The sequence below is a fragment of the Neopsephotus bourkii genome, unplaced genomic scaffold, assembly GCF_033783945.1.
Source record: "Neopsephotus bourkii isolate Nb327-2 ecotype Australia unplaced genomic scaffold, CSIRO-AGI_Nbou_v1 NB_1658, whole genome shotgun sequence".
In the NCBI taxonomy this organism is placed as follows: Eukaryota; Metazoa; Chordata; class Aves; order Psittaciformes; family Psittacidae; genus Neopsephotus; species Neopsephotus bourkii.
This window is the reverse complement of record NW_026902132.1, coordinates 79296-106401: the sequence shown is the minus strand read 5'-3', so window position 1 is coordinate 106401 and position 27106 is coordinate 79296. Positions and strand designations below refer to the sequence as shown.

The 27106-nt window shown below is 42.5% G+C and overlaps 1 protein-coding gene across 2 annotated transcripts; it reads left to right on the top strand.

The window, feature by feature from the left end:
- Nucleotides 1-7724: 7724 nt before the first annotated feature.
- VLDLR (very low density lipoprotein receptor) lies at nt 7725-22872 on the top strand. 2 transcript variants are annotated; one of them, XM_061375123.1, is made up of 19 exons: nt 7725-8101; nt 12208-12327; nt 13263-13385; nt 14247-14369; nt 15714-16085; nt 16193-16315; nt 16402-16524; nt 16987-17106; nt 17184-17309; nt 17717-17888; nt 18209-18433; nt 18591-18709; nt 19074-19213; nt 19331-19472; nt 19769-19915; nt 20819-20908; nt 21252-21329; nt 21441-21610; nt 22243-22872. In XM_061375123.1, the coding sequence occupies exons 1-19, from the start codon at nt 7876-7878 to the stop codon at nt 22276-22278; spliced, it is 2775 nt and encodes a 924-aa protein (XP_061231107.1). In that variant the 5' UTR covers nt 7725-7875; the 3' UTR covers nt 22279-22872. The 2 variants fall into 2 exon arrangements, with proteins under 2 accessions (XP_061231107.1, XP_061231108.1); XM_061375124.1 differs by lacking the exon at nt 20819-20908 and having other exon boundaries at nt 7958-8101.
- The last annotated feature ends 4234 nt before the right edge of the window (nt 22873-27106 follow it).

Here is a 27106-nt window from a genome sequence, read left to right as displayed (position 1 = left end):
ACAACTGACATTGAACTAAATAATAGAAATTGCCTAAATGTCTCTGAATAGCTATGCAGAAATGTCCATCTCTCCCCTTTGATTATACAGGTAATCTTGAACCTCAAGTTAAATACTTAGGGTAGGTGCTACTTACAACAGAGACTATGGCACCATCTGATGCAGCTAGAAAATAGCACACAGCTTGTCAGTCAAGGTATTTCTAGTAAGGAAAGTATTAATATGAGTTTAGTATCAGCATAGGAGGCTGGCATGAAACCTCTTTGCACCTTAGAGTACCACTTACTTTTCTGTTCAGTCAAGCCCAAGAAAGGTGGATTCAGGCTGGGAGAGGAGCTGATGATCCCAAGGACAATGGTCAGAGGGATGGTCTATCACAAGTGAAGTGCCCAAAAGAGTCTGGCTACCTTAACTTGTAAAAAAGGGTTCTGAGAGAGGAAAGGGAATAATGTCAGGCACAGCTGCTGAAATTGAAAGAAGTCTCAGAAGAAACAGAAACAAAATTAATAGAAATACATCCTGTGTAGAATTTAGAAGACAACTAGGTATCCCAGGAACAAGATGTCAGGGTACTCTTGATAAGGTTTACAGTAGATGTCATTGTACAAAGAGGAAGAAAAAAATAATCAAGAAACTCTCCACTTACAACCCCCTAAAGGGCTGCAACATGATATATGATAAATTTACGGTTTACTTATGACTTAACTTTCTACAACATGAGACTAGACTAGATTGAGTCTTCCCTTCCAGTCTTATGTTCATTACTGTAAAAAGACATTTTTCTTTTTGAAAACACTTGCTTCAAGGAAATAATTTACCTTACAAGAATAAAATGTATCTGTATCTATCCTATCCAGTTATGTCCTAAGATAGCCCAAGCCTAAGAAAGCTGATTTTCAATCAGCAGAATTAAAGTTAGAGCCTACATATTGCTATAGACATATTTATGTTATATGCTTGAAACAGATACAGAAACTGTATTTCATGGCATCAATTCATTTCATTTCACAGAAGCAATTTCCTTGCAAGCAAAATCTACCAATGTTTTAGCATGCAAAACAATATTATATGGCTTATAAATGCAGACATCAGTACGATCGATTTCAATGTAATTTAAAATTTAAAGGAAGTGCTGTTATGCTGCATTTCTTCAGTCTACACGTCTACCACTTCTTGCCAAAGACCACCTGCACTAGAAAAGAGCTTGACCATTTGCCTGTCAAATATTCTACCTCCTCCCAGTGACTATCAAAAAAAAAGACTGTGAAACTCAAACATATGGGGAAGAGGAAGGGCTAGTTAATGAAAGTGACAAGAGTTTACAACACCCTTTTGGATGATAAATGAAATCTGCATTTTAAATATGTCTAGGCAATGCAGAGTGTGACAACAGATCATTTTTGCAGCAACTATGGGACACAGAAAATACAACCTGCTTTTACTCCAACTAATCAATGAGCCTACAGCAGCTCTCTCGCCATGTCCTTATTCTTTTTTTGATCACCAAGCACCACAGCCTCTGTGGTAAGAACAGGGAGAACTCCCCCAGCATGGTTCTCTGCTTGTTACCCTTCTACAGAGGTACACTTTTCTGCCAGGTTTTTCACCTTTTTTGCAAATCAAAAACATATTCAGAAATGTCTTTATATACTTAATATACTGTATTCTGTTTCCCTATTATCCTCCAAATCTGAACATTCCCAAAATGTTCCAGATCATCATTCCATTCACCATATGAATGGAAAGTAATATTTGTTTTCACACATCTGCAGTGACACCCTCATTATTTCAGTATCTGATTAAAAATTTCTCTGCTAGCATGCAAGAACATTATGGCCCACTCTGAGCTTTCCATTTATTTTTGTTTCCCATCCTATTACCTCTGCTCTGCAGGCACACCACCATAATCCCTGCTTAATTAATCATATTCCTTATTTCTAAAACACACACACACACACGCACAATCATTTTTCATCCTTTGTAAAGAAGAAAACAAATAACCTCCTCCACCACCTGCTATACAGAGGCTTTGGAACACAAATGTTAGATTTCCCAATATGCATGTGTACTTCCACAAAGGTGAACATACACGCTGTTAGTTATGAGTGCACATTAAAAAAAAAAAAAAAAGGCAAACAAACTTCAAATTTATATTTTTCCACTGGAAAACTTTACAAACATGTACTTCTAGAGGAACATGAATCAATGTTTTTATTAACAGATGCCAGTCTCACAAGAAAACCTCATCAGAATATACACCAGCCTATGTATACTGAAAATAAATCTTGCAGCATCAGCAAAATAATTTTGTATTTGGTTTATTACTAAGCATATAGAATTGATGTCACATAAGGGTATGATATTCTAAAGAGTATCATATTTCTAAAGATAAATATTAAAAAGTGGTAGTCACACAGCTGCAAAATGGGCGAGGCTGTATTTTGAAGCCACATTCTGTCCCACATCTGACAGAAAGAAATTAAACCTCTTTTGCCACCACAACCGAAGTTTTAACATGTATAAGCCGAGAGAGTTGGGGCTGTTCAGCCTGGAGAAGAGGAGGCTGCGTGGAGACCTCATAGCAGCCTTCCAGTATCTGAAGGGGGGCTATAGGGATGCTGGGAAGGGACTCTTCATTAGGGACTGTAATGACAGGACAAGGTGTAATGGGTTTAAACTTAAACAGGGGAAGTTTAGATTGGATATAAGGAAGAAGCTCTTTCCTGTTAGGGTGGTGAGGCACTGGAACGGGTTGCCCAGGGAAGTTGTGAACGCTCCATCCCTGGCAGTGTTCAAGGCCAGGTTGGACAGAGACTTGGGCGGCACGGTTTAGTGGGACGTGTCCCTTCCCACGGCTGCGGGGGTTGGAACTAGATGATCTTAAGGTCCTTTCCAACCCTAACTATCCTATGATTCTATTACTGGGAAAACAAACAAACAAACAAACAAACAAAAAACACCCAGCCAAAAATGCCAGCACAGTGCAAGTTTGGGCTCCAACACATAATTTACAACTCTATCATTTGCAAATTTATGCAGTGAATGCACAGTACAGGACCACTAATGAAACACGGATTTGGGTTTTGAAAACAAATTAAATACTTCTGTGTTCTGATTCTAACATGATTTTAACTATTGTGATGTCTTCAAATACTGCAACACTAAAACACATTCATTCTCATATTATGCATGCTAGATCCTCACAAACAGTGATTATACAAAGTCATTATAGACACTTACTATAGTAAGTGACTATACAAAATAAATTACTAATTTGTAATACAAAGGAAATCCTGGCATCACAGAACCCAGGAGCAAATTCCAATTGGTGCTGGCAGGTCAAGAATTATATCCAGTGCTTTTTCCATTGTGAAGAATACATCCAAAACAGACAGGTATTTTCTACCCTCCTTTGGAGATGAACTACCCATGTTTCTTGTACCACTAACAGTAAAAAATATAGTAAAAATTAGGATTAAAATCACCAGCAAACTATCAGTTCTCTCTGCTGCATTTTTACAACTTAGATGATGATGATGGTTGGAAGGGTAAGGCGGGACATTTTTGTGAGTCTTAATTTCCTGTTTGTTGAGTATCCTGAAAACAACATAGGAAAGGGACTTTATTAGAGCAGAATTGCTTGTTTCTGTTTTTTTTCCCTAATACTGCAAACAAAACACAGAACACATAAGCAAATAGCACTTTTAGCAACAGTATAAACCATCATATAGTTTGCCGAGAAGCCTTGCAAAAAAGAAGATAAATTTGTCCCTCAGACATAGCAACAAAAACATACGGATCAGAAGAATTCATGCACATACTGGTTTTGGATTATCCCAAAGGATGCATTCTGCCTCTCTCTCATGCTCTGTACAACTCCCCTGAAGTCAGAAATACAAATCCTGTCTCTGTACTCCCAAAATACAGCCAGAAATACACCTCCTTCGATTACTGCCAATTCAGGCATGCACTGACTTTATGAGCAGTTAATGTCTTTGTTGGGAGCACATAATGAAAAAAAATATTTTTGCAAGTAATCCTGAATCAGGATGTTATACCATGATATGTAGGTGCTGCTTTTGCTACCAATGAGGCTTTCCTTTTCTTTATTAGATTAAGTTGTACATTGTAGGTGTATTCTCACTTCATGTCCTTCACTAGAGAAGATGGAGGCCAAAGTCCCATTGATTTAAGACCTGAGGGTGAATTAGTAATCCCAGTGCTTCAGAAACTCATTTAGAAATGGAGGCTACAGGGTCTTTCAGGTGAAAAGAGAAACAAACACAAACCACACTGAACCGTATTTACTTCAGAAAGTCCTTTATATTGTTTATTGTCTCTTGTATGTTGACCTCACACTCTATGACCAACAGAATAAATTAATAACCTCAAATGATGCAAACCTTTAAGTCCAAATGCATTATAAGGTGAATTGATGCTGGAAAGTCTCAGGGGCCCAAATATCCACCACAATTACCCAGGAAAGGCAATAATGATGCCATTTCTTGTTACTTTGGTCTTCTTTTAAGGCAAAGGCAATTCTTAACTGGTTCACTTAGCTTCTTGGCAATCTTTTCCATCTTTTTTTGAGAGAATATCAATAGACATTCAAGAATATTCACCAGTTATGAATCAGAAACAGGTAGAAGACCTGAAGACTTCTCCAAGAACAACTAGCACTAGCAAAACTATTATGTATGTTTACTACGTATACCACTTGACATTTTACACTTCTTTGAGCACAGACAGGTTGTTCGATAGAATATCCCCACAAAAATGGCACCTCCCCTAATCACAAATGAGGTATCTGCCACAAAACTTCAAATCCAGTGAAACTCTACTGAATCCAAGTGCCCAGTACAATAGAAGAAACCACTGTTATAAACATGGTTTAGGAATGGTTTTCTCTATTGCCTCCCTCAGCCAGCCTGGTTAGAAATTGCTCCTGCATAATGCCTAAGTGGTTTTGGAAACACTAGCCCTGTACTCTGCATGTCGTATATACTTAAAGTGCATATTTAATAACATTAATGCAAATAATAACAGAAGATGGACACTGGTTGAAAGCAGTAAAGGAGCAGAGCACCCTTTGAGATTTTCTTCAATACAGGAACTTGTTTAACTGAGATGGCAATGCCAGCTTTTTCTTCACATTCCCTCTCTGTGCTCCCTGAGGTTGGCCACTTGAGCATCCATCTTTTGTCTGCGGCTTCCTGATTTCCTGACAGCTGAAGATGCTCCACTCAGAACAAGCGTGTCAAAAACCAAAGGAGACTGAGCATCACACATGGAAACAAATCAAATGTTGAAGCATTTACCAGACTGATGACAAAAGGACTTACAAAGGTCAGCTCACATTCCCTACAAAATTCAGTATCATTCCTAAGCATTAGACTTTCCCAAGCTTTATCCCAGCAGCTTTATCTCAGGTGCTTTTGCTCCTACTTCATCACTAGCGTAGTAAGACTGCCATTCCCCTAAGCATGCATGTTGACAACAGAAATCTACAATTTTATTCCAGTTCTCTTGTATAGATCTATTCTGGCTTGTATTCTTGTGGGTATGAACAAAGTGATGCTACAATTCGTTACAAAAGCTCCACATCCCCACAAACACCTTCCCCATTCCCACAGGAAACAAGCCTTTGGAAGACTATGGCTGCCACATGGACACAAAATATGACTGCAGATGGTTCTCAGCTCCCCTAGATCCCTAGATCCCAAGATCTCCTTGAGGGGCTGGCAGCCTACTTGCCCTTTTCTTAAACAGAGCTCCTTTTCTGTCTTGAGTTCTTTTACTGGAGATTCCACCAGTCTGTGGATGATCAGACTCATGCACTTACTTACTCATGCCTTTTAAATTGGCTGAAATGCCAAAAATTATTTTACAGCAAGTTCTGCTTTGGAGTCCAAATCCTCAGGTGTGCAAAGAACTAGGTACATCCAAGATACAAAGTTGCTTCCCCATTGCAAAGCCAGGTGCAGGTGCTCACGGAGCAGCGATAATGCGGGGGAAAAAAAGACTACTTTTCCTCCCTCCAGTAAATCTGTATCTTCCACAGACAAAACAGGAAGACCATCAACTACCAGCATATACTAAATTACAACCAGCCTTGTATTTCTGCATGACTGGAGTCTTCCTGTATATTGCTGTACTCAGTGTATGGCTTATAAAATATTTCTGTAAAGAGAACAGGACATTCGTGAAAATGTTGTCCATCCCAAAGCACAGCAGACCATGCAACAGTGAGCACCAGACTGAAGGCGTGTGGTGCTGAAGATCTTCAAGAATGTTTTCAGTGTACCACTTACTCTAAGCCATCTTCCTGAGGACACCTGTAAAGCCCTTTGTACACAGTAGACTTTTCTTGCTTGAAGCAGCATGTTTGAAAGAACCTAATGCCACATACTAGGCAGGCTGGGAAAGCAGTCTTTTTCCTGCTGTCCTGAGGCCCTAAGGTAGAGGGACCATACCAGAAATATCATTCCCAGATGTATTTCAGTTACCTGAAATAAAATTTTGACTATTTCAACAACTCTCTGGTGCTTTTTCGTTTCATTCAATTGCCCATTTGAATGACCTGAACATTCATTCATTATATGAACTGCAAGATAATCCACTCCAAAGCTATTCATACAGTGGTATGATTTGTCTTTAGTGGTGTCATGACACAGCTGGATGTGATTCAAAACCGGCTTCAATCTGCAATTAATGCATAAAGAAACATGTTATGGCATTTAGGAAACACAGTCTCAAAGATACTTGCTTCATTGGAGAAATTACTGAAAACAAAATATTAGGCTAGCAATTCAAGACTTCATTTCCAAGGAAAAGAAACAGCAACAAGCTTTTTCAACATTTTTGGATGGAGCAGCCTGCTAGGGTTTACAACTCTTTTATGATACTAACAGCACAGCACATACAATTACCATAAAATAGCAAGTCCATGAAAAAAAAAAAAAAAAGCAGATCACTAAACCTCAATTGTAAATGCTAAACGTGCTGCAAACAAAACCAAATTTGCATTTGACCAGCCCTTCTTTTCTTTCTTTATTTCACCAAGGCATAATTGGATGTTCAAAATGCTACAAAAGTGGAACAAAACTACCAATTCTCTTCCTTAGAATAACAGGTTAAGCTTGCAATTACACAGCTTCAGCGTATCATTTTGTACAATTACTAATTAGCCACCATCCCTGATCGGAGAATACAGAAGTAGTGGATTTCCTCCTGAAGAGCTGCGCCTACTTCATTTTAAGTGAAGTTCTGCTACAGAGGGAGAAAAAAATCCCACGGGCACGCCCGCATCTGCGCGTGGGGTGGCGGGGGGGGGGGGGGGGGGGGGCACCAAACAGAAAAAACTCTTCTTTGGACAAAACCATCCAGCTACGCGGCTGTCGGCACGCCTTGCTGTGCCGCCCAGCACGGGGGTCCGCAACGCCTCCTCCCCGCGGCGGGGCGCGGACGGACACGTTTTGAGAAAGCAGGCGAAACAAAGCAGCTGCGCCCCCCCCCCGCCCCGCACCCCCTGCGCCGCCGCCAAAGTTCCCTCCCGCTGGGGCTGCCGCACACCACCGCGCCGGGTGCCAGGGCTGTCAGCGAGGTCGCACCGCCCTCCGCTCCGCGGAAGGAAAGCTGGGAGCGGGGGACACGGCACCGCACCACGCCGCTGCAGCGCCACTCACCGCACCGCGCCGTGCCAAGCCGGTGTGCGGGCGCGCCGCGGCGGCCGCAGGTGCCGTGGAGGAGGAAGCGGGGGCGGGCTGCCCTGGCGAGCCAACCGGGGCCCGGCGCGGCGCCGTGAGTCACCAGCAGCCGCGTAGGGCGGCCGGGCGGCTGGTATAAGAGCGCCGCGGGGACACCCTCCCCCAGTCCATGTCTCCAGCTCCCTCCTCTCCTCGCCCCTCCGACCGCGGCTCTTGCCCGCCCGCCCTCTCTGCCTTTCTCCATCCCGGCGCGGCGATGCGGTTAGTCCGGCAACACGAAGACCTGAGCGAGGGAGCAGGCAGACTCGGTCGCGGCGCGAGACGGCGGGCGGTCTCGTGCTGCTGGGCGCTGTACCTGCTGCTTGCCCTCAGCTGCTTGTGCGCCACCGCCGAAGGTGAGTGCGGGGCTGGGGGTGGTGGGGGTGGTGGTGGTGGTGGTGGGGCGCCCACTGCTGAAGCTGGTCCTGCCGCCACCCACAGAAGCAATGTCTTTCTCTCTTCTCCCACCGCCCTTCCCTTTATTTATGTATTATCCTTTTTCCTCTGGCCGCTAGCCCGCTGCTCGGGGTGGGGGGGAGGGGGCGGGAGTGGGGCTGGACGGATTGGCCTTCGGGGGTCTTTGCCGCCTGAGTTTGCCCCACGCCCCTCTTGTCGGGCATGGAGCCGCCTTTCTCGGCGGCCCCTGCCGGCTCATGGGGCCGATGAGGGTGGGCCCGAGCCCCTGCGAGCACCTCTTCTGGGAGCCACCCGTGTGCCGCGGGAGGGTTTGATTTCCTGCGCGATGCCTGGTGCTGAAGGGAGGGTCTGCGTGCCTTCGGCTTACTGCGGGGCGGGGAGGGGAGGGCTGGGGCTTTGTCGTGGAGGGAGGAAGAGGCGTCCTTGGAAAGCCTGAGGCGTTAAAGGTGCTGTCAAACTACTGTGCAACTTTGGCTTTGTGGCATACAGCAGCATTGGCATGGCTCTGGTTCGGGGCCAACGGTAACCACCGGAGGGGATCTCCACCTGGTGGCAAGGTTGGGTCCTGCCAGCGCTGGGTCCCTTGCGGGCTGGGCTCTAGTAGCGTTGCTCCTGGCGAGCTTCAGGGTTGCCACCTAGCGCAGGAGCAGCTACCCCAATGGCACATTAAGCCAATTGAATGGTTAATTAAAAATATGCTCCTCTCAAGTGGAAGCAATAGTTGACTGACTTTCTTCCTTCAGGAACTGAGGTCCAGACTACTCTTGAGGTGGGAGGTACATGACTTTCAGTCTCCTGACTAATGCCCTGAAGTAGGCCTCAGCGTCAGATCTTTGCTGTGTTGGTGAAGTATGCTTAAAGGTGGTTGGACCTTGTAGTCCTAACTGTACACAGGAGTCTGACACAGGGTCTGTCAGGTAGAGCCCAGCCAGGGCACTGTTGTATCCAATTCCTCAGGCAAGGATGAGAGGAAATATCTGCCTAGTCACTCCTCAATTCCTAGTCATGTAGATTGCGTCTATATCCACTCTACAACAGACATGATTAAATAGCTACAGTATGAAGGACCAAGCTGGCAATCACTGAAACTGCTAGTGCACTGTAGTAAGAAATTGTAGTAAGAGGTACACGGTGGAAGGCAACTCTAGGCCACCAAAATAGAGTCAGAGATTCTTCCCCCATATGAGTTAGTGGCCCCACCAGTGCTCTCCTGCTTGTAGTTGCAATGACTCCCCCAAGGTCTGGGGGAGTCTAAGCTAGTTCCTCTCAAGGTTTCCCAATCGCTGTTGCAAGCTCTTCTGGGACTTGGTGTCAGATGACAGCACACAAGTGTCACATGTTTGCTGCTGCCCAGACAAGTAATCTGACAACTTGCTTAAGGGGCCAAGACAGTGAGAGGAAATGCGTGGAGAAAGCTAGTTTAACTTGAGTAGTCATTGCAACTGTGCCCCTTCACCCTACACACATTGCTGCTTATGAGCCTACGTCTAGCAGGTACCTACCTGGGGAACAGTAAAAAAATGTGTGTTAGCAATCAGAGGCTGTGAAGTTACTAGTTCTCTAAATCTTTTGCCTAAGCCTTATACCGAGTGGAAAGGTGCGAAGGTGCTTCTTGTGTATGAGTAGCAAGTAAAGGGAAGGCTTGAATTAGTGGCTAATTGATGCTGATCTAAAAATCATTAAGTGTCTGGTGACTGAAGCCACAGATGAGCTATGACTGTGTCACTACAAATAACAGCAGATTGGGCTTTTAGTGTCATGAATAAGTGATTACCTGGTCTTGCAGGACTGTGCTTGGTGTAAGACATGCCACCACAGTCACTGGCTGGAACTAATCCTTGTCTTAACTGGAGCTCACTCCAGGTGGCCCTTAAAGTTTGATAGGCATCTTCAGGAGTAGCAACAGATGCTGACTTTCACCTTTGTGCACCTGTGTGGGTGTTGCATGCTATCAGTTCCTGTAGTTTGTGAGCTAACAAAAATGGTTGATCTGACATTTTGCTTGGTATCAGCTGCGAAAGCAATGTAACCTTTTGGGAATGGGTTATTCTAAGTGTTGTAATTGTGAAGTTAAAGCTGCTACTCCAAGCTGAATTACTGTTTCATTTAGCAACGTGTAGTTTAGCTGCTCTGTAGCATTTGGTCAAAGTGGTGTTACGCTTCTAAGTCACAATGTACTAAGCAGTCTTAGCAAGCCTTTTCGGGTTATTCTAGCTTGAAATAGAGTAACTAAGGACTGTGGAGTTATTTTGGGATCTTCTGGGTGGCAGGCTTAGTCTAGTATCTCTAGTATGCTATTTTGGGAAAGGTTGACTCTTCTCATTCTGAAAGCCTGGATTGAGAATGTCTAAAAACTAGTAGGAGTCAGTTGTTGTATATGTTAGGTGGTAGTAAAGTAATAATTGGAATAATGTGTGACCAGGGCTTGCAAGCAGAAGGCCTCTTCTGTTAGAGGTTACTGGACAGCAAGGTGATGTTAGGTTATGTCAGGTTTAGAGCAAGATGATAGCTGTGGCTTCTGCACCCTCTCTAAGCTGTCTGGGGTGTGCTTTCTAGAGTAAGGCAACCTTCTTGTTTGACAGCTCTTGACTAAATAATAGTAGCTTTACAAAACATGTTATGAGAAGGTGCATGCAGGTGTGACTCCCATCCTGAAAAGGAAAGGAAGGATGGAAATGCAGAATATAAGAGCTCATGTTTAGTTTTTTGGCACTCTTTGAACACTGCTTCTATGGAACAAGTTGTTATGGCTTTACTCTGACAAGCGAGTTAGAGTTTACTCAACCAGTAAGACTGCTAAAACATTAGCAGAGCTCAGTAAGCTGCTGTTTCAAATCCTTTATTTCTAGCATGAGTTTACATGAGATACTCAGCAGGTAAAATTGTCCATGTTGTCCTTGTTTATAGTCTGTCCACAGTTTGCAATTGCCCAGTGCCCGATGGCTGGTCGATGTAATGTGAAATGGCTGAATGCTTCCTTCCACTTGGAAGCTGTCTTGCATTTTGCCTGTCATACACAGAAGATATAAAATAACAAGTAATGTTCTGAAAAATTGATGCCCTTTGTAAGCCCTGGAATGTCAAGACAAAGCACCTCCACTAAATGATGCAATAAACCAAGGAGGAGCAGAGTCTTGCATCATGCTGTAGACATGTGCAGCCAATATTAATGCATGTGCTTACAGACTTCCCTGAATGCATTACATGGAACAGCTCTGGCTTAGCTGCTGGAGAAGCAGGCTGTTGTTAGTGATAGTTATAACAAAGCTTCAAGATGAAGTAGGCTGCCTGGAGGGATGGGGTCATACAGTTTTGGAGCTGAAGGTAGTCTGGAAAATGCACTCTCAAGCAGCATGCAGAAAGCAGTACCTTACTCAAGTGTACTAACAAATAAAAACCGTTACCAGTTATGAATCAACAGATTTGATTACAGAAGGAAGTTGTAAATTATCTGTCTCTCTTAGCATTCCCTTTTTGTGTATACAAAGGAATGTCTCTGGGTGCCCTTATTTGAGGATTAACTTGAATCATGAAAACTTATTTAAATACAGAGCAAATATCTAAGCTATATTTACAGACATTTTGGGGATTCTGCTGTAACGCAATAGCAGCAGAGGACTGAAATGCTAATCTAGTTTGACATTAGTGAAGTTTAAACTCAGTTTGATTACAACTTGAAGAGTTCTGAGAATGCAGTGCTAAGCACTAGACAGCATATGTTGTGTGCACACATCCCTCTCCCTTGCAACCTCCCTTAAGCCTGCCTTGAAAAGGCAAACTCAGTAAGAGGAACACTGAGACTGCTTTACTGTTGTTTGGCAGGTGGACACAGTGCTTAAGCTCTTGACTTGCACTGTGAAGGAAAGCTTCTGGCTTTACTTTCATGACTGAATAAGGTAACTAGAGAGATCTGGAACTCTGATCTGGTTTCATGTTGATGTTCTGCAGTTTATTAAGCTGGGTGGCTTCCTGATCAGCAGTGGGGGAAAGCAAGAAAGTATTTCTAAACAGGATTGGGTCTTGCCTTTCTTTTTTTTCATTGAAGGTGCAAGAGCAAAATGTGAGGAATCCCAATTTCCATGTAGTAATGGACGCTGTATTCCTTTGCTCTGGAAATGTGATGGTGATGAAGACTGTTTAGATGGCAGTGATGAAAGTGCCTGTGGTAAGTAATCAAAATAATACCTCTGTAGTAGTACTTGCTAGTTAGTGGGGGCTACAGCAAATAGCTGAAGAGATGCTTATCCTGTCCAGCATTTCTTGCAGTCAAAATGCAGAGTAGAGGCCAGATTCCCTAGCACAAGTGGGATGCTGAACTGAACAACTATCTTGATGCCATGTATCTGTATGAGGCAGTTTAATTTTCCTGAGTGTTATGAAAGTCTCCTGAAATTGGTGACTAAGAGAAAACCTCATGACCAGAAGTTTATTTGCAAAGGTGGTCAAGAACAGAATGCAAGCCTGTTCTCAGTTCTTCCTTGAAGACTTATTAGAAGATATTTGCTATTAGCCCATAGCTTTTGGCTATTCCATGGTTAAATGCCCTGATTTATTTGTGAAAGTAGTTCTGCAGAGTCTCCTGTAAACACGAAACCTAGCTTTGCAGCCATCTCTTGCTTTAAGCAGACATAGAGGCCAAGATAGATGACTAGAAGTACTTGGAAATGAGGCAAAACAGACTGCATATGCAACACTGGTGTGTTTGAACTGCCGGTCTCCTCAAGCAGACCTGAACTTAGGGTTACATAGTACCAGGCTTCTGTGATGACAAATCAAATGCCGTGGTAATAAACTCAGGGTTTTTAATATCAGTATCAATAGACCTTGAATTAAGTCCAGTATGTTCAAGGCAGCAGCATAGTCTCCCCCTTAACAATAGTAGTTCTTCAGTACTTATGGGAAGAGAAATATTGCTCTGTGCACAGCATAACTCTCTAGGAAGTGTTAAACAGTGCTCTCATTAGGCAGGTGGAGGGCAACACCAGACATCCAAGAACTAAGGATATTGCATCACTTTCCTGGGCAAGGCAGCTTACCTCTATCTGCAACAAATAAACTAAGCTCTGGTCTTTAAGCAAGTGGCTGACTCCTCTCTTGCAGTGAAGAAGACGTGTGCTGAAACTGATTTTGTGTGCGCCAGTGGACAGTGTGTACCTAACAGATGGCAGTGTGATGGGGATCCGGACTGTGAGGATGGGTCTGATGAGAGTGCTGAACTGTGCCGTAAGTGAACCTGGCTTGTCAGTGCAGGCAAGCCTGCACAAAATAGCATTTTGACTTCATCTGCTTGCAGCCTGGCTCCCTTTCTAAAGAAAGAATGAACTTGTACTCAGGAGTACCTTTCCAAGTGATAGCTTGGCTTTGGCTCTTTTAGATCTTGGCAAGGCTTTTTACTACTTAAAAAGATACAGAACTGAGTGGGGACTCTGCAGTTCTACCTGGTAACAGATAGCAAGTGCAAGGTTTTACTGACAGAAGCAGCAAGAACAACATGCAGGCCTGACCATTACTGTGTCATGTTCACCAAGTGATCGCTGTCCTCCAAGACAACTACTTTGTAAATTAACCAGAGCTGTGTAGGAACTGAGCGACTGACCACATCTTGGAGTGTGGGAAGCAGAAGTGCAGAGGCTTGACCGTGCAGCCTTGTAGCTAGCAATCCCAGTCTGAAGTGTGGTAACTAGTCAAAGAATATAGATCTGTTAATTTTCATTTCTCTGTATCAGTAGATCCATGCTGAACAATAGTTCAGCCCCAAGTCTTACTGCATTTTGGTGTTACTCCTGCCTACTACTATGTACTACAGATCAAGTTTCCATAGCGTAACTCGTGTGCAGTCACAAAACTATCGCTACAAAGATATCCTTAAAATACTAATCTATTAGGAACTGGAAGAATCTCTTTACTGAACACTACTACTGAACACTACAAACTAACATAACCTCTCCCTTGATGGAGCCATCAATTTAGATGGCTGTTGGTATCTAATTAACTGCAACTTCGTCCAGGGCTGAAGCCTTTCAGGACAACTGCAAAAACCCAAGATCAGTAGCTCTTAAATTGAACTTAAACTTTTTTTAATAGATATGAGAACATGCCGGGTAAATGAAATCAGCTGTGGTCCTCAGTCAACCCAGTGTATCCCAGTGTCCTGGAAATGTGATGGTGAAAAAGACTGTGACAGTGGTGAAGATGAAGAGAATTGTGGTAAGGGAAGAAACAGTGGCTGCATAACTCTATTTGAAATTGACTTGTCTAGAAAGGAGCTAGTTGGGCAGTATGCCTGGGAAGATAGATTTCTCATGGTATCAATGTCTCCTAAAGCCTACATTGACTTTGTATTCCAGCCTGTATAGTAAAATGGACTTCTTCTAACACTCCTCTATCCTGTGAAATTGAGAGCTACAGCAGTGTAAGCTGTTCAACATCTATCTTTGGTCTCTAGCTATTTATTATTTTTCCATAGGAATAGGCTAAATCATATGTCAGACAAACTATCAGAACTTGTTCTCTGCAGAATTTCTGAACAGGTAACTCTAGTTGCTGCTTACATTAACAAATGGTCTCCTAAGAGTGTAGCAGAGACTTGTAGCCAAGGGCACAGTAGATCAACTTTACAGCCCTATCCTGGAGTATTCTGTGCACTTGTGTGAAAGTGCACACTATGGAAGCTGGGTTTCAGGTTTTCGGGGGACAGCTTCAGGCTGGTTTTCGAATGAACCTGACACTGCCGGTGTTGGAGGGCAGCATTCCCCACTTGTTTTAATGAACTTGCATACATATGAGTTGTCTGAAGTATCCTGAGACAAATCTGTTGCTTCCGTCAGAGCCACCTTACCTGGATGTGCTTGAAAAACATAGATATTCAGATTTTGCTGTGTGACTGGAGTGGCTGCCTTGCTTAGCAAGCACATACATTAATCTGCCAAATCTATAGACAGCATTTCTAATGAAGCTGTTAAAACTATCTATCTAGGCATACTGAACTGCTAGCCCCACTCCCATTAAACTAGCATAATTTGTACTAGTGTTAAATTGTGTGGGTGTGCCTAAAACCACTGGATAAACTGGTTCAAGATCTTGATTTGTTATCCCTACTGGTCCAGGCAAAAGGGCCACTGCTGTCCTGGGGACCAGCACTAAACACTTCAATTTCAAACTACAGTGCATGCTGACCATCTGGCTACTTTAGTCTTAGCCTAGAGTTAGGAATTCTCTTACCTTCTGTCTCTGGTTCACAGGGCTTGAGCCTATTTTCTGGAAGGCTCACAATCTGAAGCAGAACAGCCTAGCTGCTTCAGAAGAAACTTATTTTCATTTAGTAGCTCAGAAATGATGCCTCTCACTCATAACATCCAAAGGCAAGGAGGACAGTTTGTGTGGGGCCCAAGTGTCCTGTGGGTAGTTGTTTAGGCTGTCTTAGAACCTTACACAGAATGCTAAACTTCTGTCAGCTAACAGCTGATAAAGAACCTGCAAAGCAAAACACTTTCATACAAATGTCTGCCTTCTTGTGATAATCTGCTAATCTCTTTATTTCTATTATTGCAGGCAATGTGACTTGTAGTCCAGCAGAATTCACATGCAGCAGTGGGCGATGTATTTCCAGGAGCTTTGTCTGCAATGGTCAAGATGACTGCAGTGATGGAACTGATGAGCTGGAGTGTGCACCTCCCACCTGTGGAGTTCATGAGTTCCAGTGCAAAACCTCCACTTGCATCCCCATCAGCTGGGTGTGTGATGATGATGCTGACTGCTCTGACAACTCAGATGAATCTCTAGAGCAATGTGGCCGCCAGCCTGCGCCTCCTGTGAAGTGCTCTGACAGTGAGGTGCAATGCGGCTCGGGTGAATGTATCCACAAGAAGTGGCGCTGTGATGGAGATCCTGACTGCAAGGATGGAAGTGATGAAATCAACTGCCGTAAGTTAACTTGGCCTTTCTGTAGGGGGTGTTGCTTGGCTCCTGTTTTGTTTTCTTTTGTTCAGCAAACCTCAGGAGTTTAAGTATGTAATGACTGTGTCTTCCAGCTTCTCGGACTTGCAGACCAGACCAGTTCAGATGTGAAGATGGTAACTGCATCCATGGGAGTAGGCAGTGCAATGGCGTGAGAGACTGTCTGGATGGCACTGATGAAGCAAGTTGTAGCAATGGTAAGTGTGGGACTAAGCAGGAATTAAGTCTTTTCAGAATGTCTCTTGAAGCTGATAGTTGCCTTCACAATCTTCATAATCTTAAGTTATTCAGTGCTCTGGACCTGGCAAATTCAAGTGCAGAAGTGGAGAATGCATAGATATCAATAAAGTCTGTAACCAGCAGAAAGACTGCAAGGACTGGAGTGATGAGCCTCTCAAGGAGTGCAGTAAGTGAATGAACTCATTACACAATGCTGATCTCTAAACATACTTGAATACAGCTTCTGAGCTGTCAAATACCAGTTTGGAATGCCCATCTCACTTCCTTGGTGTCAAACATACAACCAAGAGCAACCTAGTCAATAGGCTAGTAACAAACTGTTAAACTGCCTATTAGAATTACTTCTGTATGGCCAGAAGGCACTTGAAGGCTTTAGAAACTCTGGAACTTCCAGGAGCCTCAATCTTTGTCTCCTGCTGCCAACTTGTAACACAAGTAGCATGCTGATAGCTGAGCAAATATGAATTTGAGGAGGGTCTCTTACATGTGACTTCAAGTGTCCAAGTGGTTTATCATATGTGGCAGGCAGTGCTCGAAAATGGGTGGGTATGTGGTAGAATACTCCACGACTAAAACTTTAAGCCTAAATAGGTGTGCTGTCTTACAAGTGCCAATTCTTCTCTTGTAGACATAAATGAATGTCTTGTGAACAATGGTGGATGTTCTCATATCTGCAGAGATCTTGTTATTGGCTATGAATGTGACTGTCCAGCTGGGTTTGAGCTTATAGACAGGAGAACCTGTGGAGGCAAGTATCAAGTAGATGAACATTGACCCTACTGTTAGTAATGGAGATGAGAATAAATTAAATTGTTGTCTTTACAGATATCGATGAATGCCAGAACCCTGGTATCTGTAGTCAAATCTGTATCAACCTGAAAGGGGGTTACAAATGTGAATGTAGTCGTGGCTATCAGATGGATCTTGCTACGGGGGTGTGCAAGGCAGTGGGTGAGTATTAGCATAAGACCTATATCCCCACTTTAAAATGAGGTAGTAAGTTAGGTACTGCTTGTGCTATTGTGGTTTTGACACTAGTTGTTGTGCTGTTATCAATATAACTTATACAGATCTGAACACTCCTAATACTTTAATGATGTCATGATACAGTACTTAAAGTAACCTGACATAAACTGCTTGTGTCTGCTCCCTGGGCAGAGGACCACTCCCTATTAAGGAGGGAGAAAAGGTTAGGGTTGTTGAGGGGAGAAAGGATGAGGTATGGTACAGCCAAGACTTCTGTCATCATCCACTAACAAGTGTGAAGTGGGAAATTCTAAATACGACTCTTTAAACTTTTCATAAAAGAACAGTATGTGACTGTATCTCTGGAAATGCAGATAACACTGTTTTCACAGGGAAGGAACCATGCCTGATTTTCACCAACCGCCGAGATATCAGGAAGATTGGCCTTGAGAGGAAAGAATACATTCAGCTAGTAGAGCAGCTAAGAAACACCATAGCTCTAGATGCTGATATTGCTGAGCAAAAGCTTTACTGGGCTGACTTTGGCCAAAAAGCAATCTTCAGGTAAATGGACTCAGCTTCTGAACCCTGATGTGCTCCCCTAAACCATCCCATATTTTACCAAAGAGGCTTTGGTGATGAGAACTATTTCCTGATGTCCTAAAGAAAAAAGTACAGTAGATGCAAATTCTCACAACTGGCAATGTGTATGCTTGTTGCATTTTAGTAACTGCTTCTACAATTTTGCAAAAGACACTGTAGAAAGTTACAAATGCATCTTCTGCATTGTCTCCCTGATGTCTGCATGCAGTATTTGCTGAGGCATACCAGGTGGTACTATCTGTGGAGGAAGGGGTTGAAAACAAGTAATTCTTGTCTTACAGTGCTTCTATGGATACCCGTGATAAAGTTGGAACACATGTCAGAATCCTGGACAACATACACAGCCCTGCAGGAATTGCTGTTGACTGGGTTTATAAGAACATCTACTGGTCTGACTCAGCATCAAAGACCATTTCAGTGGCTAGCCTAGATGGCACAAAAAGAAAGGTTTTGTTTCTTTCTGAGCTGAGAGAGCCAGCTTCTATTGCTGTAGATCCTCTCTCTGGGTGAGTATTTGTCCTGGTTCTCTTAAAAAAGCGGACCTACGAGCTATTCCATGTCCTGATAACTGACTTAGGTAGTCTTTGTTAGTTATTGGTCATAATTAAGAGTGATACTACACAGTACTATAGTGCATCATACAACATAAATTCTGCTTCACAGCTTTATGTACTGGTCAGACTGGGGTGAGCCAGCAAAAATTGAAAAAGCAGGAATGAATGGATTTGACAGACAGCAGCTTGTGACAACAGAAATCCAATGGCCTAATGGAATTGCTCTAGGTATGTTGAACTTGTCTGTGTGCCAGAGATATTTTGGAGCTTTAGCAATTTGTTCGCTACAAAAGCCAAGGTCATCCTTCAGAGAACTATTTTCAGCTTCTGAGAATGGGAAGCTCCTGCATGCCTGGAGAAACTGCAACAGGCACAGACAGCACTTCTCAGATACTGAAATGGTTACATTTTGCACTGCTCTATATCATAGCTAAGGCACAGACCATGTAGACAGTACTGCAGCAGTATGGTAAGAAACTAGGGGAACACTGGAACTATTCTTGAATCTGTGGGTGTTTCAACTTTTGCAGGAGACTTTGGAGATATTCTTCATGTAGATAGTAAATATGTTTGGTTTTTTTTTTCCTCCTAGACCTTGTAAAAAGCCGCTTATACTGGCTTGATTCTAAACTACATACACTGTCAAGTGTGGACTTGAATGGTCAGGACCGTAGAATTGTGCTAAAGTCTCATATGTTCCTTCCTCATCCTCTTGCTCTAACAATATTTGAGGTAAGAATGATTTTCTGTAGTAATTGTCAGAGATCCTCTTCTTGCTAGTACATGACTACCAGTTATGCTGCTGATAGCAACATGGAGGTAATGGGATGCAATGACTTTGTCTTCTAGGACCGTGTGTACTGGATTGATGGAGAGAATGAGGCAGTCTATGGTGCTAACAAATTTACTGGAACTGAACTGGTTACCCTAGTGAACAACCTCAATGATGCACAGGACATCATTGTGTATCATGAACTTGTTCAGCCTTCAGGTAACCCTAATGGGGTTTATAGTTATGTATACACAGCACTGCCCTACGTGGGTGATGGCAAAAGGTGTTCCTTCCCTGTATAGCTATCTACTTCACTTAGAGTACATGGAGCTTCTCAACACAAGCAGCCCCACTGGGGATGAGAGAAGGTCTAATTGTAATTCCTCTTTCTTAGGCAAGCAGGTACAAATCTGTAACCTGCAGAGACAAGTAACTCTACTAGAGCTATTGAGCAAATAGTTATGCTATACATCTTGAATACAAAGGCTCACTCTTGTCAACTTTTGTACCAACAGGCAAGAACTGGTGTGAAGAGAACATGGCAAATGGAGGCTGTAGCTACCTGTGCCTGCCTGCTCCTCAGATAAATGAACACTCTCCAAAGTACACCTGTGTATGTCCTGTTGGGTACTTCTTGCAGGAGGATGGTCTGAGATGTGCAGGTATGGTAACATGACTGAAGTATTTTCCAGAATAGATGGGGAAGAAGTAGGGGTACTGAACCTGCTGGAGGCAAATATGGCAGCATAGGCTGTGACAGCTTTGCTTGGGTTAATCTGATGTAATTAATCTTGGAGGGGTGGTCTTCTAGCATGCATTAAGATGGCCCTCAAAACAGCAGGTGCTGTTCAAAGTTCATGCTTGGCTTCTGTATCATCATCATTTGCAACAAGACGTTATACCTCCATGCCTTTCTGGAGATAGCAAGCACATGCACAAAGCATACTAAGACCTTTCCTTACAAAACAAGGGGTATAAACTAATATGGCTCTACAGTGTATAAACAGTGTTGAAAAGCTCATAGGTGACTCTTGCTAGCCAGGGACCTCCTTTTGTGGTCCAAACACGCTGCTGCTACCCTCAGCACTGATTATATGGCAGGCTTGTTTGTCCAGTGGAGTGGATCTAGAAACTCCGAAGTACTACTTACTATATTGCATGTTGATTCGGACTGCCACAGTTGGAGCACTGAATGCAAGGGTGCTGCTTGTCATTGGCTGCTGTAAAGGGTTGCTATAGAAATTGAAGACTACCTAACCAATGAACTTGTAGAATTAAAATGCCACTCAGAAAACCTGAAGTGAAAAATGTGGCGGCTTACTGTTGTCATGACTCTAAATACCTAAATTCATGCCTGATTAACTGTCTAGCCTTGTTCTTGGAATTAATTTTGATCAGAAACCTTCAGCTGAGTGTGTGCTAGTGAAAAAACTACTGTCAATGTTTCCAATAAAGCTAACAAGCTGCATGATCACTCTGCATCTGCTAAACATTTGCTACCATGGCTCTCATAACTAAGCCATTGCAGGACTCCAGGATTAATTGGGTTCTTGCTCTATAATTAGTTTCAGGTACTGGAACAACTGTGGCTTACACTGAGGCTAAAGATACCAGCACAACAGAAAAATCTCCAACTGTTGGACTAGTTCCTGGAGGTACTGGTCCCAATAACTCAGACTGCTGAACATTTAGAGAAATTAAATGAAAACTGACCCACTAGCCTACTTGAAGCTTTCTCCTTTGCATGCAAATAGAGAACACAGGCCAGGTGTGTGTAGTACAAGTACAGCAGCTGGAGCTCTAACAGAGCTACTTCACATGTAATTCCAGGAGTGCTCAGAAAAGGCAAGAAATACAGCTTCCTACTAATACAGGATGAAGCCTGCTAGGCTGTTTTTTGTGGTGTTACTGAGAAGCTTCTGGGCTTGGGGATTGCTTGCATCTGACAGGCTGTCAGCCTGTCAATAAGCAAGCTTACTACTTGAAATTCTCATGCAGGTTTCAACATCAGTAGTACAACATCTGAAGTAACTGCAGCTGGAGGAACATCAGCAGTTTGGACTGTTCTTCCTGTCGGTGAGTACAGCATTCACTGGCTTTTGGGACTTACTGTGGTGGCACAAGCCACTCTGTCAGGAGCTTGACTTGACTGTACTCCATATTTGCCATCTGTTTCTCTCCCTAAAGTATTGCTGGTAATGGCTGCAGTGGTCACTTACTTCATGTGGCGTCACTGGCAGCACAAGAACATGAAAAGCATGAATTTTGATAATCCTGTCTACCTGAAAACTACAGAAGAGGACCTTACAATCGATGTTGGAAGACACAGCGCTTCAGTAGGACACACCTATCCTGCAGTAAGTAGACTATTGACATGTCTGAGGCTCCAGGTTAATCCTCAAGAGTAGACATAAAGACTGCTAAATGATACCTGACTTGAGTTTACGAGACATCTCTGCTCTTGAAGGCTGCTTGCTGTAGTGGAGAACTTGCAGGATTCCAGCAAGAAAGCTGGAGAGGGACTTTCTGAGAGAGCATGTAGTGATAGGACAAGAGGTAAGGGCTTTAAACTGAAAGAGGGTAAACTTAGATGTATGGAAAAAATTATTTCCTGTGAGGGTGGTGAGGCACTGGCACAGGTTGTCCAGAGCATCTGTGGCTGCCCCATCTCTGGAAGTGTTCAAGGCCAGGTTGGGTGGTGCTTTGAGCAACCTGCTCTAGTGGAAGGTGCCATTGCCAATGGCAGGGGATTTTATTGGGTGATCTTTAAGATTCTTTCCAACCCAAACCATTCTATGATCTGAACTTGCCCCTTTAATCAGGTTTAAAGTTGTAGTAGGCAACTACTGTCCTATACTTGAGATGAAGTAATTAGTGCTGAGTGTGGTCACTAGCCTGCAGAACTAGCCCATTTCAAACTGGAGTGTAGTAGTGATATGCATTATTTTGTACCTGTTATTAGTGGCTAACTTGTACTTATTTTATACAGATATCTGTTGTAAGCACAGATGATGACATGGCATGAGCACTGGATCCGCAATTGCTTCTGGTTTACTTGTGTTTTACACTCTTTGGGGATAATAACCAGGTTTGTGGCTGAAAGACTTCCTCCATTCTTGGAAGAAAGAAGATACTTTATGTATGGAACACTTATGTAAATAACTTTTATATAGCTTAACAACAAACTCTGTAAATACCTGTCCACAACAATTCAGTTTTTGGTGGTTACTGTTTTATCAGTAACCCTTGGATTGGTCAGTCAGTAGCACCACTGACCAAATATAGAGCACTTTCCATAGAAAGCCATATTCCAGCCACAACTTGTAACACCTGTACATATGTGTATAGGCCACTTGTAAATACTGTTCTTGGAAAATCACTATCAAGCACTTTGAAGTATTTCAAATGTAAATTATTGTACACTGTGTTTTCCAATAATTTGGGCAATGGCAATAGGAAAAAACGGGTTACTATGATTGCCAAAAATTTGTAAACATAAGTAATTTTGTATGTATGTTTGGAACAATCTTGTCTCTTACCTCTTAGAGAGATACAAGTACGAATGCTCTTTAAGAAATCACCATAAATTTTACATGTGGAGAAGGGGGAAAAAAAATAAAAAAATGAAGCAGTTAAAGTATTGGTCTCTGTTATTACATTAGCACTGAAGTTAGAGTGTCTCCTGAGTTGGAAGCTTTAGTGAAGTGTACTTCCAGCCAGCACATGAAGTGTCTTGGAATTTATTTCAACAGTACTCCAGACTGCTAAGACACTACTGACTTGCCAGGTACCTGTACCTGTTTGTAATACATTTGTGAGACTAATACTCTGCAGGGTACTGGATCAGTGGGTCTCCTTTCACAGGAGTACAGCTGGACCTCCTAAGTGAGGACTGACTGTGGCTAAAAATACTCGAACACTATTGCAAGCTTAAGAAGTAGCATTGACAGATGCTACATGGAGACAGGCTAAAGCATTGTCTGCCATGTAAGTGCAGGGTCCTTGGAAAGGATGTTATGCACAAGCTCATGGTGATATCAAGCTGTTCGTAGCTATTCCTCATTACCATGCCAGTGTAAGTTGGATCTTAGTAGCTGCTACACCTATGCAAAGGAAGAGCAGAGCTGTGACTTGGCAGCCTGCTCCTAGGTTTTCTTGGCTGAAAAACCCCTATTGCTACCTGTGTAATGGCAGAAGTCCCCTGCAATGAGTATGAATGAGCTGGGGGAACTTAATCCATTGTAATGGTTCTAGGAATACTGTGCCTGGAGTTCTCTTGGGTGGCTGTAAGAGTGAAAAATAAATTGTGCAACTCTTCTGGATCCAGGAAGGCGATGTTAATCTTGATGGTAACTGTTTAGTACTATGCTACTTGAATGTTAATTTTAGTAGCATCAAGTGTGTTTCTTATCCTCTACACAAGCATAGTTCATTCCTTAGGATTGAATTAATTTACAGGTTCTGATGTCTTCAGGCGTTTTGCTGTGTGATCAAGTTTGGAGTAAAAAAAGAAAAAGCTTTTGATATTTTTTTTTAATGGCATAAATACTTTGTAGTCTGTAAGTAAGTACAGTGTAGTTTCCCTAACCCTTAATAGTTTCTTTAATGACAAATAATTTTTCTGGGATAAAGTTGTGGTTTCTTCCCCTGACACTGGGATCTTGGCCTTGAATTGCCATCCTGTAACTACTATAGAAGGAGGTGCTACTTCACTGTTTCTGATCTTCCCCTTCAAGGTGAAGAAGAAAGGATGCAGGTTCAAAGCTAGATAGTTTGGAAGAAGTGAAAATCTCCTGCCTATGGTTCAGTGATGATTTGTTAAATCGCTCTTAATCATGTCTAAAATAGTAATAATAAAAATCTTGTCAGAACTTGAGTCAGTTCCTAGGCTTGGTTCTAGTGCAATTTATCCCTGCAGTTCCAGTTGAAGTCTGCTTTCTTAATGGTCTTCTGTGTACTGTGGACTTCTTTCTTGGCAGATGAGGACAGCTGTCAGCTTCTGAAGGCTTAAAGAAATCATTTCTAGCTAGCTTGCTACTCTGGGGAGTTGAAGCTTCTAGCCAGCTATCCCTGGCAACACTTGTCTGGCTGTAAACATTTTCAGTATCTGGAATACATGTGGACTAAAATGTCTTATGAAGATTAGAATGTAGGCAGAACTCTAAAGTTCTGTCCAAGAGTACTATATTTTGCCAAGTACTTTCTGGGATAAAGTGCTTTTCATATAAGCCTAATATGTAAGGATTATTAGTTATGTGATAGAATTATATTTTTTTCAGTTAGATATATAACTTGGGATGCTGCAAGGTACTTGTGTTGAAATGCCAGAAAATATAATTGTCGTTCAGCTTGTTGATTTTAAATTTGTATGTCAGCTATGTACAGGCAAAATGCTCTGCTTTTTCAGTCTCTGTGCAGAAGATAAACGGTTCTTTTTTTTTGCTGCAGTTCATTGCTGTCACTGGTATCATTCCAAAGGGCATGTGGAGTAGACTGATACTGACACTTCTTCCCAAGGTTATAATTCAGTTTAATTAGCAACTTAGATCTATTTTGTGAACCTGAGTTAGTTCCTGGGGAAACTGGGGTCTCTAGGAACTTGTTTTCTGACTTCAGTCCTGTGTGTTGACCATAATTGTCAGAATAGCACCTTGGCAGGCAAAAGTAGTTTCTTTAGTCTATAGCAGACTTAACACTTCACCAGATAAAACTTCTATGCCTTCAAATAGTGGGAAGGAGGAGGCGTGGGAGATACCAGGCAGTAGTAGGAAGTGATACAAGACGTACTGTACCTAGTTGAAGATATTGTTTGGTTCTTAATCTCACTAGGATTATTCTGCCCTCCCCTCCATTTTTGTGTTATGAAATTGTTGTTTACTTCCACAGCAGGCTTGGAGAGTAGTCTGGGATTCCTTCTGTAGAAACAGTTCCAACTTGCATAGACAAATGCCTTACTGTTTGAACAAATTTTTTCCCTTGCCATCTGCAACTGTTTAACTCTGTTTTATTGATCTGTCATGTGTCTGTCTTGGCATCTAATGAAGGTCGTATAGCTGTACTGAACATTACTGTAGCAGCAGCCTGTGACTGTACTGTGGCCACTAAGTGAAGTCTTGGAGATCATGAGATCATCCTCATCTCAGCTGCTCCGCTTGTGGTCTCATGGACTTCCAGAGCAATGGGACATTAATATCTTGGTTGGTCAGGTTTCGTTGCTCAGCTGGCTGTATATTCCTCTTGAAGAATTTGCTACTAACAGACACATAAATATGGCTTTAGCTGGTTATTGAAGTAGTATTCAAGGTAATGGCATAATTTTTTTTCCAAGCTGAATGAAAAGCCCTTTGGTTCTAAATACTGCTTATATCTGTTCTGCACCTGCTAGCCAGTGTGAGTGCACAGCTAGTTTTGCAACTGGCTTTTTTTCTCCCTTACAAATATTGAGATTTCTCTTAATGCTGTCCCTTTGCTCCCACATTTTTTCCTGCCTCCTATTTGATCTGCCTTTGAGCAATAATTTGAAATATCTACAGTGCCAGCAAAAACAGAGGAAAATGAACATAAGGGAATTGAAGTTTGTCATGTGATTCACTTCTCCCCCTTCTGTCCCTCATTCTGCTACAGATAGCTGCAGTGTGCCTTTTCCCAACCCAACTTGTATTTGCTTACATTTTTAATGGACATACCTTTTCTTTTTTCTTGCTATCAGATCTCTGCTGAAACAATTAAGATCTATTTATCTATTTTTTATGTAAGTGCTGAATCTTGCTGGTTTAGGAAAAGGGACAGAGACAAGAACTCAAGCTCAAAGAAATGGGATGAGAGACCTCAGATAAAGGAAAAAGCTTGCAGGTGCACTCTTCATTCCATAATCTTGGATGCAAGTGAAAGCCTGCCACTACTTTCTGTAGATATGCCACATCATACCTATGAAGAAACATGCTCCCATTCCTCCTTTGAGCTGGCTCAAAGCAGGGTTTAGTATTGTCACTGGGAGAAGGTGCTTGAAGAGGTCTGTTCTGGTGAACTGCAGAAGTCAATATATTCCTGGCTTGGTGTTTTCTACTTACTTTTCTCTGAAAAAGCTTCAAAGTATGCCCATACTAAATGAAAAAGGTCTTTAAGAGCAGGAAAGGGACAGAGAGGGTGTGAAGTCACAGTTGCTGAATATGTAGGCTGCTGAACATTGAAAATAAAGACTGTGGAAAGCATGTTTGTCTTAATTTGGCCTGCACAGCCCCAGTCAGAACACTTACACGCCTCTGTCAAGCCATGGAAAATGCTTCATATCGTATATGGAAAAAAAACCCCAAGCATCACAATCTGGATAGCCTACTGAAGGCTAATTTAACTAAGCCACTCTCTGGTCTATAATGAATTTTTTGAGCATAGGAAACACCATGCACTAGATCAAGACCAGTGACGGGTAAAACCAAATATACTTTTTTGCTGTGGCAGTATGCTCTGTATTAAAGCTAAGGAGGTTTTGGATTTTTCCCCACCTTCTCTAGATGTGCTTTCTTGGAGTCAAAATTCAAATACAGGGAAATATTTTACTGTGCTGACTGCTTAGATTTAAAACACAAATACTAGGACGGTGACTTGAAAGGATTAACTTAACATTTAGAACAGTTGTTTCCTCCAGTGGAAAGTACTTATTCTTGAAAGAGCTCTTGGAAAGGCTGAGCATTGAATACAGCAAACACCATAACAGTCTAGAAGCAGTGGTGCAGGCTGTAAGGTCCCTTTTGTGGATGTTTGCAAGTGAGCAGTGATGGTTCTGTTTGAGCAACTTACTCATTTGGGGAGGGCTTAAATATATAAAAACTTACCCATCCTAAGACTTAAGACTT